Source organism: Hypomesus transpacificus, chromosome 15 (genome assembly GCF_021917145.1).
Source record: "Hypomesus transpacificus isolate Combined female chromosome 15, fHypTra1, whole genome shotgun sequence".
Lineage (NCBI taxonomy): Eukaryota > Metazoa > Chordata > Actinopteri > Osmeriformes > Osmeridae > Hypomesus > Hypomesus transpacificus.
In genome coordinates, this window is record NC_061074.1 from 13,420,436 (window position 1) to 13,439,747 (window position 19,312).

The 19,312-nt window shown below is 45.5% G+C and overlaps 1 protein-coding gene across 1 annotated transcript in view; it reads right to left on the minus strand.

Moving 5' to 3' along the window:
- Positions 1–16,167: 16,167 nt before the first annotated feature.
- The window catches only part of robo2 (roundabout, axon guidance receptor, homolog 2 (Drosophila)), a 69,545-nt gene continuing 66,400 nt past the window's right edge, over positions 16,168–19,312 (minus strand). Inside the window, exon 30 of the mRNA XM_047036059.1 lies at positions 16,168–19,225. Coding sequence (XP_046892015.1) covers positions 19,224–19,225 — 2 coding nt within the window. The 3' untranslated portion in view covers positions 16,168–19,223. The remainder of the gene's footprint in view (positions 19,226–19,312) is intronic.

Genomic DNA, 19,312 nt, shown 5'->3' on the forward strand with positions numbered 1-19,312 from the left:
CACTCCAACATTGTGTTCCATCATGGAAACGTCTCTAAATAGAAGACAAAACATCATAAATGTTTACGGAGATACAACACACTATTTGTCAAAGTAATAGAAGAGGAATATTCTGACAGACGACATTGCTTTTATTGACATTTTATCAGAGCTGTAATGGAAAAGCATTGCCACCATAAACCTCAATGTCAAAGCATCTATCACATATTAATTTGAAATCCATTTGGGCCATGCTTTCCTCGAAAGGCCACTGTGAATGCTGTGTTAACATGACTGCTAAGGTGGCTGTAGATATTACTGCTCAAATTTTAATTCTGTCATTAATAGCTTTAAATGTAAACAGTAGGAGTGGGAATCTTTTGTTACCTCACGATTCGTGTGACAGGAAAAGAATGGAGAGAGAGGAAGACATACAGAAAAGGGCGATGGCTGGATTAGAACCCAGGCTGCTGCAGTACTGCCTCAGCTTTCAGAGCATACACACTAACCCAGTGAGCTAACAGGGAAGCCCTACTTGATCTTGTTTTCTGACACCCCAAGTCTGCAGGTTGTTACAACTAGATAGTTCAATGTCAAATGTAAATGTTGAGTGGAATATTACGATCCCTGATAGCTTAGTGGTTAAGGATGTGAGCTACTGTGTGAGGGGTCTTATGTTCAAATCTGGTAAAGGATCTTCTTATAAATAAACGTTTGTTTCCCCCACCCCTAGTAAACAGTGTCACATAGTACTGTCTACCGTTCTTATTTGAAGAAAAGTGCCAAAGTAAATAAAAACAAAGATAATTCGATCAAATGTGATCATTAATACTGATTATATTTTGCTTTTAACATCAGTGGATTACAGTTACATGAGTCTTTAAATCTATATGTTCCCTATAGCCTGCTGTAGCAGATGGTGTATGAAAGCAAGTCCATAAAGATGAGAGGTGGTGGTGTGACTGCAGCGTGACTCCAGATAGAGATGGGGTCTAATTGGAGAGCAGGGGACATTTGTTCCAGTTTATTAGTCTTCTTCCTGCCTAGTCCTTCTGCTGTTCCACAGCCGTAAGCTCACCTATGGGACTACCTACCTCAGGAAAGCTTCTCTCCCTGTCTGGCCTTAGTTAAACACTATTCACAATCAAGAGAAATAGAGCCTGCCCTCTCCTCTTCCTCCTCTCCCTCAGGGTTTCATGGAATTGGAACAGAAGTTCCTGTTTTCTCAAGCTAATGACTTGAGCCCCCCCCTCCCCTCCCCTCCCTCCTCAGTTGGTCAGGTCTCCTGAGGCCCTCTTAGACCCCACACTCAGATCCATCAGAAGGATTGAGGTTCTAACGCTGCTCCCTGCAGACTTGGTCCACATAGCCTACAGTCTTCAGGATGTAAATCTGCATGTTTGTATTGTAAAGCAGCCGGGAGCAATATCAATACTAAATCACGAAATGCCTCCAAACACCCTCAAATGCCTTACCTATTTGTGGTCAATATTTCACAAACAGCTGTCTGTAAACAACACTAACCCACATCTGAGACATGGTAGTGAAACACATCTGTATTAGATCCCATGTACCTGTGGTTTGAAAGATTCTATCCCAGCCCTCCTCTCCTCTCTCCCAGGCTTAGCCGCACGCCCCTCCTCCTCCCCTCCCCCAGGTGTTGTCTAATGAGCACCTTGCTAAACGAGAACAAATCTGGAGCAGCCCCTCTGCCTCCATCCATCACCCTAACGAGCCAAGGTGTGTCCCCGCCTTACAATGAGATGCAGGTGATTAAGGACATTAGGCAGATATGCAGCCAGTCCAGGTTAGTCTCCCTACCCCCCTGTCATGAATATTCAGCAGGCTATGGAGAGGAGGCAGGTTTGGGACACATGCGGTGGGTCTGTATTCGGTACCTGAAGCTTCCTTTATCAAACAGCAGGTGGATGGGACTCACCAAACCCATTCATCTACACTGTGACTGACATGGGAGCCAGACAGTCTCCTCTTTCCTTCACTTCGAACATTCGTTTCACATGAAAGTTGACTCTTTGTTGCTCCCAGCTATTTTCCATGGATGGCAACCTCATTTTCTTTGTGTAAATTCAGACAACTGCTCTGTTTTCGTATCTGCACTGGTTCATTAACCTCCTTCCCGATCCAGAGAGTAATTAAGCGAACAGCTGTACGCTGTCTGACTCATCCTCCTGCTGCTGTGGCCATCCCATCACCACCAGGATGCCAGCAAGGAATCCATCTCAGGTGAACACTGTTTAGACAGCTAAAGCCTCCCTTCCACCATCAAAACACAGCTGCAAGCCAGCCTTTGGCTCTTCGAGCTAATCAATCAAAACTCATTGAGTATTAGTCCGTCCACAAAGCTGTCCTTTCAACAAGTTTTTTTTATGGATTCAGCCTCTTGAAAAATGTTGAGTTCATTTCTGAAAGTGTGCTTGGAGCAGTGCTTTAACAAGATGGCTGTCAGCAGCCTGCTTCATCTGTATATGGGAGGGGAGTATCTGGTAGAGAGCCAGCCCTGACTTATTTTAATAACTGTGAAGTAATCCAGGTGATTTGCACATCCATTTGTCACTTAGCCAGTCATTCTAACCATCCTTATTTAGTGCCTACCAGGTCCGCACAATTAACCCAGTGGAATATAGCCGGGCCTGGACTGGACTGGCGCGTTCCGCAGAATCCTCCTTTAGCTATTTATCTGCAACGCCCCAGTTTCCCAGGCTGACGTCATCCTTGCTACCTCTAAACCTTATGAGTCATGGACACAGTCTCCATCTATATTCTTATTACACTCATTGATTATGTTGTAAAACTGCCTCCTCTGCTCCGCCTGGGCATCGCGTGGAAGAATCTCTCAGATTCGCTGTTGAGAGGGCATGGCCTTTACAGGTCAGAGGTCCGAAGGTTGTGCTGTCCTTTTGTTAAGCAGACTTTTCCATAACTGTTATCGTTGCTTTGTGTATAGAGAGAAGGACATCATTGGGGTTCATCCTTTGAATAAAAATCCCATTCAGTTGTGTGCTTCAGTCTGTGCAGAAGCACAGTGTAAGGATGTCGATAAAAGATTCAGCTGCCGGAACGAAATGACCCTTGACCCCAACATACTCCTCCTCAAGGACAAGAATGTCCAATGAAAACACACAATCAAGCCTTTGAAAAGGGTGTGTTTCTGTAATATTGTCAAACATGCCTGGAGAAACCCTGACACGGCAATCACAGCAATGCAACACAAGGAGAGACAAAGGTCGTTAAGGGCCGGGTGCTCAGCGTGGGATCATAATAGCCCTAAATGAGGCTGTTTTCTTAGTCAACTCGTCCGGGGAGCGGCGGCTGTTTGAACAGTGCGTTCTCCGTAGGCATTGATGGATGGGCCCTGAGACAGGGGTGAGGTGGCAGCAGAGGTGGTCGAGGTTTAGGGAAGGAACAGTCTGCCTGGCTAGATGGCTGATTGGCTGGTTGAGAAGGAAGCCAGGCTGGCTGGCTGTTAATGTTCTGTTTAGGTTTTTGGCTGGATATTCTCTCCTGCAGAGAAGATGGCTTCCGTTGTTATTCCTAGTGTCATTTTAGCTCTACATGTTTTTACAGCACATCCATTTGGCCCTTTCTAATTGTGACCTACTTCAGAGTTGTAGGAACGTTTTTTTCTTCATTTATCCTCTACTTTGATGTGTCTGTGAGCTCCAGACAATGACAGTAATGTGAAGGATACTGATAATTGCTTGGGACAGGACAACACCATATGAATGGCTTAAAGATGTGCCTTATTGGACCGGAGTGCATCTCCAGACCGTGTTCAGTGCTTGTTCTATCGATTATAATTTCCCCCCCCCCTCAAAAAAGACTAATGAGTTCTGAGATTTCCACTAGAAAGGTTAATACAATATTGAAATGTCAGGAGATTAATGATATTGTTCTCCCTCCCTCTTGCTCCTGCAGAAGAGGGTGACAAATGTCTTGCCCTTTTCACTCGGTTCCTCCCCATTTGTGATCTCTCTCTTTTTCTCCTTCTTTCCCCCTCTCCTACTCCTCCATCTTTCTTCTTCTCTGCCCCTGTCCCTCTCTGTTTAACTCCCGGACTCTCTCAGCTCTCTGTCATCTCGCCTCTTTCTCCATCTTGGTTCTCTTCCACCCACAGAGTAGTCTACAGAGAGCAGCCTTCAGCTCCAAGAGAAGACTGAGGACAGCGGCACAGGGAGGGAGAGGAGAGGGCTCTGGTGGGTTTGTGTCAGGAGATGAATCCCATGGATCCATCTTCATAAGAAAGACGTGCAACGTACGCGAGCGCAAGGAAGCCCACCTGTCTGAGATCTGGGGATGTTTTCTCCATGTTTTGGTCTCACCCGTCATTGATGGTTCATATCAAGGACATCGATCAAGGAGATCATTTTGTGGAGGGAGAGCTTTGCTTCGGGTTGTTTCAATTTTTAAGGTTGCATTTCGGAATCAGATCCTCGGTCCAGGTTTGAACTGGAGCAGTAGGAAAATGGAACTCCATCCAACCATGATTCCATCCTACTGTTATTCCATCCTACCGTGGCAAAAACTCCCAAGTTGTAATCAACTCTGCATAATTGGAGTGATTTCCTGTCTTGCTGTATATTTCAATCCATCTGTATAATTAGGCTGAATGAAAGTCTTTGTCAGATGATGCAAGGAGGGAGAGGGTGACAACGGAGGATCCGCCCCCTCCCCACCCCTCCCCACCCCTCCCACCCCTCCCCACCCCTCCCCACCCCTCCCCACCCCTCCCACCCCTCCCCACCCCTCCCCACCCCTCCCCACCCCTCCCCACCCCTCCCCATTCCCACTCTCCCTGCACCACACACAATTACACACCAGCTTGAGAGAATGAGGAAATTACCTCTTTTGTCATCCAGTTTTACTCGGGGGGTGGGGAGGGGGGGGGGGGGGGGGGGGCAGACCCACAAAGCGCTATCAACTGTAGCTAAACGTCAACAATAATTAATGCATCACTGTGGGCTGTGCTTCTCGATACCCCCGTGTTTATTCCAATGTGAGACATTAGACAATTACCTGCATTTGGTCCTAAGCGAATGCATTCCACTGAGCTGCACTGACCTGGGATCAGCATGGAAGGGGCTGGAGGGAGAGGAGGTCTCTTTGGAAGCTGCGCTCCAGTCCTGGGGTCGGGTGAACCCTGGGTGAGTGGAAAGACGAGCATCAAGCTAATCATTTCTCTGTGTAGAGGTGTATTGTGTCCTGCCAGCCCAGAGCGACAAAAGGTTGTTACCGAACCATGTCAATGAACCCGTTTTCTTTGTGACCCTGGCCAATAACCTTAGACTTCCTGCTACCATGTGATAACTTCCTGCCCCCAAGCACTGTTAGGATAAACCACATTCATTTTCCACTGTTATTTAGACAGGTTCAGCTGTACTGTATGTTACAGACTCCAAAAACAAACGTAGCCCACCACAGCAAGCATACATGTTGTTGTATAGTGTGTGACTGAGGGTTATCAGGCGTATTTCTTTTGCAGATGTGTGTTTGTATGGCTGTGTGTCTGGTGTCCTTGTGGCGGGGGCTGTTAGCCTGACCTGTGTCCATCTCATTTCCTCCCCTCATCCATCCTGGGGAGACAGCTGCTCGCTCCGCCCCCCCCCCCCCCCTCCCCCCCGCGCTTCCCCCCCATCTGAAAACGCTCTGCACGCCTCACTCAAATCACTTCTCCCACGCTGGAAATGAATAATGTTGTCTGACCTGTGTTGTAACTAATACAAGCTTTACATTGGCAAAACAAAAACAATCGCTTTATTGTTTATGTAAATAAGGTCGAAGAAAAGTATGTCATTTTTCTCTCCCTCTCTCTCTCTCTCTCTCTCTCTCTCTCTCTCCCTCCCTCCATCTGCCTCCCTACCTCCTCCTCTCACTTTTCCTCAGCTGTAAGCGGTGTGTTCATCTTCATTTGTTCCTCCATCTCTGTGGTCTTCCTCCCCTAGCAGCCCAGACATCAATCCTCTCTTCCCCTCCAGCTCTGGGACGATGCTTACCCTGCAGTCCACTCCTTATTTCCTCCTGCCTGAGGCCGGCCACTAGCTTCACTGACCCCTCCCTCCCCAACTCTGTATCACCCCCTCCCTGCTAATTTCAGAGCACTCACCTTTATCCTAGCGGCGTGTTTTTGACAGCCAATTTAGACAGTGGCAGGGAGCATCTATCTCCTGTGAGTCAGAGTGTTTCTCCGCTGGATCCTGCAGGCTCCAGGAGCAGAGTGTAGCTCGTTGGATCCTGCAGGCTCCAGGAGCAGAGTGTGGCTCGTTGGATCCTGCAGGCTCCAGGAGCAGAGTGTGGCTCGCTGGATCCTGCAGGCTCCAGGAGTAGAGTGTGGCTCGCTGGATCCTGCAGACTCCAGGAGCAGAGTGTGGCTCGCTGGATCCTGCAGGCTACAGAAGCAGAATGTGGCTCGCTGGATCCTGCAGACTCCAGGAGCAGAGTGTGGCTCGCTGGATCCTGCAGGCTCCAGGAGCAGAGTGTGGCTCGCTGGATCGTGCAGGCTCCAGGAGCAGAGTGTGGCTCGCTGGATCCAGCAGGCTCCAGGAGCAGAGTGTGGCTCGCTGGATCCTGCAGGCTCCAGGAGCAGAGTGTGCTCTCGTCTCCATCAAGGCTCCCAGGGTCTTCATCTGGGGTCAGCTCTGGAACCTTAGTTGAACTGGGGTTATCAGAGTCATCAGGGTCATCTTAGTCCCAGTACCACCATTTCTGATTCATGGAAATTAATCTCTCAGGTTGCAGGATCATGTCACAAAAGAAAAATGCACCCGTTGCTAAATAGTAGCACCATTTTATTTTGTGTTTGTGAGTGTGTGCGCATGTGTCACTCCTCTAACATGCCCACAAACACAGATACAGGGTAGAAGGTGAGCACTTTTGAAGAATGAAACCGGAGACCCATTCTGACAGCTGTATGGAAATATGTCTCACACACAAAATACTTTTTATGTGAGCGCAGCATTTCTCACCTAATTATAAAGTGCCTCTTATGTCAAATGCCAGTGCCAGCCAATGTCACTGTTATGTATGGTGCAGTGTAGTCAAGATTGGTATCTGAACTTTTTGTAGTACATGACTTATTGTGATGAGTTGTATATTGTTTTTCCCTGGGCAGAGTGAACCAACCAACATTTGATTAGGATGTTTTTTGTGAGAGCTTTCTTCATTCTTCATAAGACGTCTCCCTGCCCCAGTCAAATGCAGTACTCTGATGCAAGGCCTCCATTGGTTGTGACTCCCAGTTCACACACATTAGTGTCCTACTCGGCCTTCTGGGTCCCTCCTCCTCTCTACTCTGATTGGTGCTGACCTCCTGGCAAGCCAAGCTTTACCCTGGAGACACACTGCAGAAAAACACGCAAGTACACACAAACTCTACATAATAAAATGTAATACAATGGTCTGGTTAAAATCCCACTTGCGGTACTTGCAAAGTGTACAGTGTTTCAGATATTTTTTCCACACCCCAATATAATTGCTGTTAATTATTACAGTTTGAATTAATTATAGTTCCCTTTTATTTAATTGTATCCCTTAAAAAGCATTGATGTGATCACCTGGGTAGTGGCAGGATTAGACACTAATAACACTCTGCGTCATAAGGTAATTATACGGGAGATCTTTACTTGGAGGCATGCCAGCAGCACAAAAAAAAGTGTAAATATTTTGTTAAGAGGGGGAACAAATCACTATTAAAAAACGAAATTGTCACAAGAAGCGCTTTTTCCAATTTATGTTTGTAATTAGGCTTTGACGTGCCCAGACATCGTGGATTATCTGGCCTCTCTGTATTATATAGGGAGGTGGACCGTGAAAGGAATTGGTAACACAAATTGGATCTTACTGAGATGTGATTTTTTGTTATTCCTCTGAGGCAATATTTGCTAAGCGATTTGAACAACACAGTAGCTGCACATTTCCAAGCCCTTTATTACGTACGTGTAACGTTTACACGCCCAGCAGGTTCAGTGTTCCAACCCAGGAGGATGAACGACATGCCGGCAACGTAGCTGTCGATGGAGGGGAGAGGAGGGGGAGAGGAAGACACACTTTCGTTTAAATCTGAATTTGGTGGCATGATCAATATTATTTATTGTCATTGAGTGCCTTTTTTCATTTCCTGGTTATCTCGCACAACAAACGTAAGATATTCTAAGAGGCTACTATGGAGCAAGGCAGAAGGCTACAAGAAGAATGGTTAAGTTATGGATGAGACAGGGAGTTAGCTAGCGATGTCAACAGGCCTAAGGATTCCTGGCGAATGCACTGCGTGTCTATAGTGCCTTTTTGTATTAATGTATTAATACTTTTTTTAACTAGTCTTTTTAAACATGAGTATCTGTACTTCTACTTGAGTGAAGGATGCATATACTTTTCCATCTCTGCACTGTTTTTACACTGTTATGATGTTGTTATTACATTGTTGTTACACTGATGCACAGATGGGAAGTCACACAGTATATGCATAAGTACAGTATTTTGTAAATTTTTGTGGTATCAGTACTTCACTATTTATTTTTCTGACCACTTTTTACTTTCACTCCTTAAAAGTTTTACCGAAATATCATGCTTTTTACTTCTTACGTTTTCAAACCAGGCTTTTTACTTTAGTTTTAATCTGTATTTGGTGGCATGATCAATATTATCAGCAGGCGATGAAGGGGAGGGGAGACAAGTGTAAACATCCGCTAGCTGCAGCTCCTTAAAATTACAATTAAAATATATTAAGAAAATAAAATCCTAACGGTTTGTATCACTCAACTGTTTCGAAGCGGTTCCAATAAAAACACAGATTAGACTGCCCTGAAATGAGCTGCTGACCCCATCACAACAAATAAAGATGTCATGCTGACATTTTACTGAGTTGCAGGGTCACACATGAGTTTCCTGTCTCAACAGCATATTCAGCCAAACACCGTGTGTGACTGTGACACTCACTAACAACCCGATTACAAACAAACTCACTGTATCAGTGTGTTGTAATGAGATCCTGAGCAGGGGGACTTGCTGGGTCACACAGACTAACACCAGTGTGACCCTGCGATCTGGGGCAGGCGGAGACTGGCGAGTGTGGCTCCCACCACGGCCCCCCAGCCCCCCCAGCCCCCAGCTGATAAGTGAGGCATTATCACCTCACCGGAGGCCTAGACAAGCAGACTGTCTCGATGGATACTGAATAGCCCCACTGTGTGCCTTGCCATAGGGGGTTGAGGGTGTGTGTGTGTGTGTGTGTGTGTGTGTGTGTGTGTGTGTGTGTGTGTGTGTGTGTGTGTGTGTGTGTGTGACAGAGTGGGTTTCCACTTTGAGGACCAGGAGGATAGTGGCGGGACAACATGAAATCGAACACAAGGCTAAGGAATCCCATACAGCCCTCTGAGGTAAAAGAGTAAGGCGGGGAGGGAGGAAGAGGGCCTGCACATGGAGATCGACATGTGGGGATGAAGGGCAGCAAGATGGTGGACACATTCCCTTGGTTTTTCTTCCACTGTGTATCTCCCTCTCCTCATTGGTGAGTCTGTGTCACTCTGAAGAGGTCAGGCCCCTCCCACACCCGCTCCTGGGTGCCTGTAGCGGTAAGCCCCCATCAATTACCTGCTGCAGTGTGGCTGGCGCTGAACATGGAGGAGCATGTCAACACCCGGGGAAGCGCTGGCTGAGGCGCACAGAGGACTCACACATACAAGAGAGGCCCCTGACAGCATAAATTAGTGGGCGGGAGAAAAAAAGGTGAAGGCAGTGTGCATGTATCAGACCTTGTCTGCTGTCAGACACGGGAGAGAGGGAGACAAAGGGATGAGGAGGAGGCGGAGTGAGAGGAAGAGAATGGGAGGATGGGAGCGAAGGGAAGACAGGATGGACAGGGTAGATACTGTGTAGGGAGGGTGGTCAGAGTGGTGGAGCGCTCAGTCGGTCCATGGAGCCTCCAGTGGAGTTTGCCAGGGCACTGTCAGATCCCATAACACTAATGTGATCAACAGGAAGTAAAAATAGCCCTCAGTAGAAGAAGAAACAGCCGAGAGTAAAGATCTCATCATACAAGAGAGCTGGGTTTGAATTCCTCCCCCTAATCATGGCTCAGCACAGAACCAACGCAAGCAAAGGTGCAGATGCAGCAACAACAAAATTGCTTTCTCAAAACAGACAAAGAGACCAAAATAACAAATGGCGTCCTGTAGATCTCTCTCTGCTCCCTCTGCTGCAGTATCTCCATCTCTCCCTTCATCGCTCAATCTATCCCTATCTGCCAGTGCTGCCATCTTCTCATGTTAATTTGCTGCTTCAGTGACACGCATCATTGAGGGACTCGTTTTCTAATAACCCCCACCAACCCTCAAACACAAGCCTTGGAGTCGCGCACAGAGGTGTCACTCAAATTATGAACCATAATGGTGACAATGATGCGTCTCTAAAGCCTTGCTTCCGTGTGACATGACCGCACTTCGCTCAAAGCCGCCCCACACACACACACACACACACCTCCTCAGGTTGGATTCCCGGCCCCCCTCCCACCCCTGTGAAGAGGGACACATCACAGGCTGGTCTTTAGAGGTGAATCATTTCATCTCCCTCAACATCTCACAACCATAAATAATAAGGGGGAAAAAAAGGAGCTTGATTTCCAAGGATCTTGGCGTGTAGCAGCCCCCCCCCTCAATGTCACCTTCTTATCACCATTTGTGATGCAGGGCTTTTCATTCTACAGGGGGCTGGAGGGAAAGGATGGGGTTAGAGCCCTTTTTTTGACTGGAGTCAAAGTCATTATTCATTCTGGCTGTGGCGTCAGGGATGATGTGTCGGTGACATTTGCTCACGGCTGCTTTGTTGTTTCAGATCCCAGGCAGGAAGAATGTCTACACCTGCTGATGCTCCAGTCAGTCAGCCAGTCAGCCAGTCAGTCAGTCAGTCAGTCAGTCAGTCACTCAGCCAGGCAGGCAGGAATCCACCCTCTTCAACACAAACATATAAGTGTGTGTGTGCATGTGAGGACGTGTGTGTGTGTGTGTATGTGAGGACGTGTGTGTGTGTGTGTATGTGAGGACGTGTGTGTGTGTGTGTATGTGAGGACGTGTGTGTGTGTGTGTATGTGAGGACGTGTGTGTGTGTGTGTGTGTATGTGAGGACGTGTGTGTGTGTGTGTATGTGAGGACGTGTGTGTGTGTGTGTATGTGAGGACGTGTGTGTGTGTGTGTATGTGAGGACGTGTGTGTGTGTGTGTATGTGCGTGAGAGCTGTGCGTGAGTATAAGCATCAGTCGTTTGTAGCACGTCTATATATTTTAATGGGATATGGGTGCAAACAGAGATGGGAAGTAACCAAGTACTAATACTTTGTTACTGTTAGATTTTTCTATAGTGTCTGTAGTGTCTTTTTGTATTAATGTATTAATATAATGTGAGGTCCAGTTACCAGAGTCACACTACTAAAACAGGTAGTAGTAATGGCTACTTTTGACTGAAGTACAGTACCAGTCAAATGTTTTGACACATTTTCCCAGAACTGTATATGTCAGAAATAACATGTGTAAAAAGTATAGTCAGTACTTTAACTTTTACTAGTCTTTTTAAACATGAGTATCTGTGCTTTTACTTGTTATTATGTTGTAATTACATAGTTGTTACACTGTTATTATGTTATTTTGTTGTTATGTTGTTGTTATGTTGTTATTACATCGTTGTTATGTTGTTATTAAACTGTTGTTACACTGATGTTACACTGCAAATTATCAGGCTTCCTGTAATGCTTCTTCAATACCGATTTCTTTTTTAACATATACAGTACAGTACATGGACCATATGGAGGACAAATACTGTGTGCAGGCATAGATCCAAAGTGATACATATCTTCTGACAAACTGCATAAGGACAAGCATGCAGAGAGCTGAGCCTGCCTGCAGTTATGCTGTGTGGATAAACCAGTCCTTGTGCCAGGAGAGGAAAGCCCCTCGACTGAGGGCCTGATGGATGTGCGGTCCTGCTGTGGTCCAAAGAACCCAGCGGGAAGAGCTGTGCCACTTTAGCAAACACAGTCCAACAACGATCTGTATTCATTTATGTAGCACTGTTTACTTTGTGACTTTTAACAATGGCTTGGATGGGCGTGTCCTGAAACTGTTGTCTGCTTTCTAAAGCAGAAAGCAGACGACTTGGTAATAAAGAGTGTCTGCACCATCTGGTGTACTCTGTGTCCAAACTAACGAGAAGATAAGGACTTGGGAAGTGAAGAGAAAGCTACAGTCTACAGGAGAGCTGGCAAAGCTTACATACTACAACAATGCTTTGTCAGCTAAGATGAGTGACATACAGGAGCAATATAAAGATTAGCTTGATCACTGGAGGAGCACAGCTAATTGTTCCTGAAGCCAGCAATCTGTAAAGAGATCTCAAATATAAACGTGAACATAATAGTATGTGAGGAATTATTGTCAGGCTTACCACTTTGTCTTCTATCTTGATAAATAGTTAATTTTAATATAACGTTGGATTACACAATACGTGAATTTTAAATTAAGCATAAGCATTAGAATGTGGTATGAAATACTGATATGAAAAACACCTTTCTGCTGCCAGAATGGCTCAACCTCACGTCTCTCTCATGAGAATAAAGCTAAAACTGAGGAGCTGAAAATATGCCACACTGAGTATACTCAGCACTTGCAGCCCGTGCAGTCCACATCTACATGTACTTGCAATATCGTGCTACAGACTCCACAACACTTTAGGTGCTGGTGCTTGTTCACGCCCATAATTCACCTAATCTGCATGTGTGTTGTGTCATTCATTATGCCACGATACCACAGGCAACACACAGCTGGCCTTGGAGAGACTAAAGAGGAGCCACTATGACAGGATGATACATCCAGCCATAATCAAACAAGGAGGCCATCAACAGACTAAGGACAGGTGGTCCTAGTGTCCACAGGTTTTTCATACCTTGGGCTGTATATGTAGGGTTAGATACTGTACCGTTTTTTTAATTAAGGAGTGGTGGAGGATTTGGGCGCCAGCTTCCCACTGTGTTAGTTAACACACATCGTTAATCAGGGCTACGCCTATTAACGGGGTCATTCAGGATCATGCTGAACAATTACAGCTTGATTAAGAGATGTTCATCAGCATGTCCCTCTGGATGGCCAGAGGCTGGGGGAGGACGACATGGGGGGGGTGCGAGGGGTTATGTAGGAGGGGTAGTTGTGCATCAAGTGTTGCACAATCAAGTGAACAGGGAAACACACACACACACACACAAACACACACCTCAAACACACACTGGCGCCGCTTTCTGTTTGATCAACTATGTTCAAGGTTTGTTTTGAAAAGTTTTGTTTTTCCCTGGCTCGCCGTATTCAGGAACCTAACAATAACACTGTTGATTTCTGCCAGCAGGATTCTTTCAATCAAATGTTTCTCTTTCAGGGAACATCCTTGCTCTCTGGCTTTCTGAATAGCTGCGTTAGTAAAGCACACAAGGAGAATGGAGCCCCCCTCCTATCACCCACCTCCAAACCCTCGTCCTCAAACAGAATAGATGTGTTTGCGGAGTGCTCTGTGGAGTGGGCTGAATGGTGAAGGAGACGAGCTGTAGAACAAGCCATCTCTGCAGAAGGTTGGCAACACAGAGAGACAATGCAGCTGAACAGCACAGAGAGAGGGGATAGGCTGAATCTATCTGTCCGTCTGTCTGTCCATGCAACAATAGTTATGGTGGTGTGTGTCCTAGCAACCAGTTTGGTGTGTGTGGCACAGTAGGGTGGACCTCGGAGGGGGGGAGGGGAAGGGGGGTGTGGGGCTGCTGGGTTTAGGGGAGGATAACAAACTAGTCTCTCAGCTGGCATGAAGCACCACTGACAGACTCTATGGCAACTGGCACTGTCTCCTACAAGCTAGATATAACCTCTACTGACTGGAGGGAGGGGGGGGGGGAATGAGAAAGATTTACGATAAGGTCTAAACGAAGAAATGACTAAATGTTGATCTGATTAGACCCAAAGGTAAAAACAGTTTCTGCCATTAACAGACTAATGCCGATTTGTATGTGGTAGACATATATCGTAAGGGCTTAATTGGTGTCAGCTACCCTGGAGAGGTGACACAGACTTTGTCCAATTATTGCACATGGCCTTTAGGATGTCCTCTGCTAGTTGTCCATGAAATACCAAATGTCAATAAAGATGTTAAAAAAGTCCCCCATTGGCCTTAATACCGAAGGGATCCAAACAGACAGAAAGAGAGAGAAAGATAGGTAGAGAGAGAATGGGAAAGAATGGGAGAGATGTCCAAGTTAGACTGCAGTGCTTGTTGATTAAAGACGTGTAGCAGCGCGAACACTTGTAAGACGTGCTTACAGACGAATCCTGCGCAGGATATCAGTTGTGTGTAGGGATCATCTTAAGGCTTACGCTCTGGCAACACATGGTAGCAGCATTACCCTTCCTAGCCTAGCCATTAGCTTCCCCGCAGCCTGTCATTAAGCAGCATTGATCCTCCCAGAGCACACTCAGCACCAACGTCATCATGGCACGACGGCTCCGGGCCGGAGCCTCCTGCCAAACTGAGGTTATGGAACAGGAGGTGGTGTGGCTGGTGGTTAGAGCACAGATCTGTCCCTCCGTCAATCAACGAGGCCATACTGTATTGTATGGACGGAACCGAGGTGCCACTGTTAGACTCACTCAACTTATGTTCGTCCATCAAACAGTGGGACTGGTGAAGGGAGAGAATTTGAGAGACAGAAAAGGGGGTTGAGGGAGAGGAGAGAGAGAGAGTGTGTGTGCGCCTGGTTGTGTGTGTGAAACACTGCATTGCTAATTTCCCCTGCCTGTCCCAGGCAGCTGGCCCAGGCTGGGTGACATGTGTGATGAATGGTGTTGCATTGGTACTGCTGCCCTCTCTCTCTGTCACCAGGCCAGAGACAAAGAGGACAGACTAGAGGAGAAACACACCAGCATCAGCAATGGATGCTTCCTTTAATTAACACACACACATACACACACACACACTAGTAGAACCCTTCCCCTTGCACTCACACACACAGTTCACTTATCCCTGCTACGGAACATGCAGACACACACGCGCACACCAATCGGTGCTTTGATCTCACTGCAGTGTGCATACGTATCTGCTGAGTGCAGCTTATTTCCAGAGGCCTGGATAACTGCTGTGTTTCCCTAATCCCTCCACCAGCCAACAGCATCTCAAGTGTAACAATTACACAGCCACACATAGATGGCACCTCTGTGAGGCCTGTGTGCTTAAGTAATGTTGGAGGAAAATGAGGCTGTGAGAGGGGGAAGAACACATCCAAACAGAGAGACACAAGAGACGGAGGACAGAGGAGAAAGGTGCTGAGCTGGCAGGTTGGCCGGTCATTAACACTCATGGCTCCAGGGAAGTGGAGAGAGGTGATGAGAAAAAGAGAGAGCCAGCTAATGAGAGACTGAGGGAGAGACTGAGCAAGAGACTGATCTAATAACATTAGTTAATGCTGTCATTATTTCTGGATAGAGTGGAGAATGTTTTTTTAATTTTATTTTTTATTAAGGAGAATTCCTTAATGCTGTACTCTCATGCGTAGACTGATTTTTCCTTATCATGTCAACTACAATACAAAGGAAAGAGGAAAGTTGCTTCTCGAATATAAGAAATTAATTAAATACCCTTTAGATACTGTCAAACGCAAACAATCTAACATGGAGAACTCTTGTGCGGCTTGTAGTTGAAGAAGCTCTGATAATACTTCAGCCTGCTAATTTCTCCTTAGGCAAACCACTTTTATTCATCTGTTTGCCAGAGTTATATTGGCTGAGCATGCAGTCATATCCCCGGTCTTCAAAGAACATCCAGTCGAGTACCTGGGCAACATTTCTCTCTCCTAAGTTCTTAAGAGTTCTTCAAAGTGAGGACGCATGCTCTGAGATTGGAGGGATTTGGCTTCTTGTTTGATGTTGCTCTTCTACAAGCAACAGAACTGGATTGGCTTGAAAAAAAGCACAGATGAAAGCATGCATAAAATGTCACTGACAAAAAGCGGAAACAAATTATTTTCACGACACTTAGGATCGATACCTGGAGAAACCATTGACACTTGACAGTGTACATTTTCACAAAACCTTCTTGCTTCGTCAAACAAGGACATTTGAATCCATTTTAGTTTTTCAAAAATATTTTATTTGTTGATAGTGATCCAGGTACAAGGAAAGAAAAGAAGTTGAGTTTATCTTACAGGATATGAGGAATGAGACTTGTAAAACTGTGTTCTTTTGCTCCTTTTTTCTTCTTCTTGGACAAGGACATGCATGTGAATACAGGGTTGTTTACAGAACGAAAAGAGAACATAGAAATGACAGAGGCATTCTCACTGCCCCAAACTGTACAGAAAGACTTCACCCAACAACTTGATCTTTTTATTTTTTTTAATCCTCTTTTATAGCAAAAAGGCAACACACAGATAGGCTACAAAGAATCAACAATATTGAGAAAAAGGAACAGAAGAGAAGGAAAGCCAAACCAGCACTCCTCCTTCTTGAAACGACACGTGTCGTGTTGTCAAGCGAGTCAGGAAGGGTTACATCCCTGGTGTTACATTTCTTTCGTTTGGACACGAGAGAGGAAGCAGAGTGGTGAACATGCAGGACGGAGAGTGACTCGGCTAACTGAAGGGAGCGAGCGGCGAGGCGGGTCCCCTCCGTCAGCCCCGAGCGCCAGATCCTTCTGGACTTTTGCTTCTCGTCTCAGACGGCAAAACGTTACAAGTAAAAAAAGAAAAGAAAAAGGTTACAAAAAAATAAAAGGACATTTTATATTCCACAAATCTTTATGCATATTTCACAATATACTTTTTTTAATTATCATTTTAATAAATACAAAACAACAACACTGTGGTTTAAAAGCAAACAATGAGTATTAAAAAGACACTAGAACGCATTAGACATTAGAAATATCAATATTCATTTGGTATGTTCTGTTACTGACATCGTGTGGATGGACCAGCACGTCATACAGGGAATCATAACCCACTGCCAAGAAGAAATGAGTTAGGACAGCAACATACAGAGGGGGGGGAAATCTTGCAATGAAACTGGAATGGAATCAATGAGTGGAGATGCATATGGATATATACACATTTATATATACACACACATGAACACCACCAGAATGCAAAATAACCTGAGATACTCGTGCACCTCATTTCCAGAACACTGGCCACTAGGGTGATGATAAGAAATGCCGATGATGAGAACACAACAGTTACAACAGCATATCATCTGACAAAGCCTTTTCGTTTCCGCGTTTCTTGGATGGATCGACGTTAACGGCACGAAATGAAGACGAAGAAACGGTTGTTGAATGGTAATATTGAAAATATGGTTAAGCAGCGTTTTCAAGTCCATAGAAGGCATACAAAGAAAATAAAACCAGGCTTTTAAAACAACTGATACGGATCCTTGTTTGGGAACATAAATTAAAACATAGAGGCTGAAAACAATGTCACGGCAGGGGGAGGTGTGTGTGTGAGTGTGTGTGTGTAGTAGTCAGACAGGCAGATAAAAGTGTTCTGCTCTACAGTGTAGAGACAGAGGCAGTGAGACTCCTGTCCCCAGTCTAACAGTGCCCTCAGGACTCTCCAACGTGATTGGCCAACACTCTCCGTGGGACTCTCCCTCTCCTGTAACTACTGAGTTCTGTGTGCTAATAACCCCACCTTCAATCTACAACTCTGGTTAAGATTGGACTGTTCAGACTGGCTGGAGACCACAGGACAACATTGTGTTGTCTTCCAGGGTGATACCATAAATGTGGGGACACTGGCACTAAGTGCTATCAAAAAATTAAGAAAACTATGGCAACTAATAAAGGATCTCTTCCAGTTTCCTTGCCCAACTGTGACATCAGCACCACTGTGACATCAGCACTACAGCGAAATAAGCACTATTTGACACCAGCGCTGCTGTGACATCAGCACCACTGTGACACCAGCACCGCTGTGACACCAGCACTGCTGTGACACCAGCATCACTGTGACATCAGCATCAGGCCATATGAGCTCCAAGCTGGAATGGGCATGAGCAAGTTCTCCTGTCTGAATGAGGTGACAGAGGAGCGCTGGATGATGATTGGAGGATGCTCATATGCTAAGTGCTGCTGTACGGGAGCACACACACCTGCCTGGCAAGTGTTGACTATGTCTGCTTTTACTGAGGGGCATAAGGTGAGTCCTATGAGAAGAATGCTTTTGCAATTACACGTGTCAAAACAAATCAAACATTTTTTTAAATAATAAATGTTGCCATTTGATGCTGGTAGAAATATGTTAGATTAGGTATCAGACTGGCTCTGCTCTGCTGCAGGACAGCCTGGGAGTTCCCCAGAACTGACCGGCCTGGATGCTCATCTTTGTACCTTCCACTAGTATTCTGACAACAGATGTTGTTTAGGAATCAGATAAGACACTATCACGATCCTTCGCAGTGAAGCGTAGTCATTATCCTTCCTTATCTGTGCACATTCACAATCTCCTGTCAGCTCTGCTTCACCAATACGTCTGGGCGTGGCCGTGACCACCTATCTGATGGTGTCCAGAGCCAGAGCCTTATTCTCAAATATCTCTCTGTACATTAGGATATATTTTCTTCTTTCTACTATACAGTACAGAAACTCCATTTCACATATTCGACCGGTTCTTCATGTCAGCAGGAGTTATGTTTTTTGTGCTTATCATCAAAATTGCAGTGCAAAAAAACAATAATTAACAATAATGATAATAATTAATTAATCAATGATAGGTATTAACAAATGATGGATTATAAAACAATTATTTTATGGCACAACAGCCTATCAATTCACATATAATACAAATGACCAGATAAAACCAACAGGACCTGTTTAAGGAAATCAAAGCTTAACAGAACTAGGCTTGCATAGCGATGCAACAACAATGAATAGAAGATATTTACAAGAAACAAAAATTCCCTTTTTTCCAAGGACGGTTACTTTGAAAATGTCGTTTTTTTCTCGTATAGACATTATTTTTTTTGTTATCTTGTATTTTTTCTGACGAAAAAAAGGTAAGGTAGGTGGGGAATATTATCTTGAGGACCAAAACCGTTGTAGGATGTACAGTGTGACTGTGCCTGTACACATTACAGATGTTCCACGTCGCTCCTCCCTCTGCAGAGTTCAGGGCCCCCACTGCTGAAGACAGGCTAGGCTGTGTCTGGTTCACACTCCGGCACGTCACTCTAAGGGAGGCAGGGAGAGAGTCAGTTAAAATGCAGAAAAGAAGAAAAAAAACGAGGAAAAGAAAGTATGCGAATCAATGCTTTGTA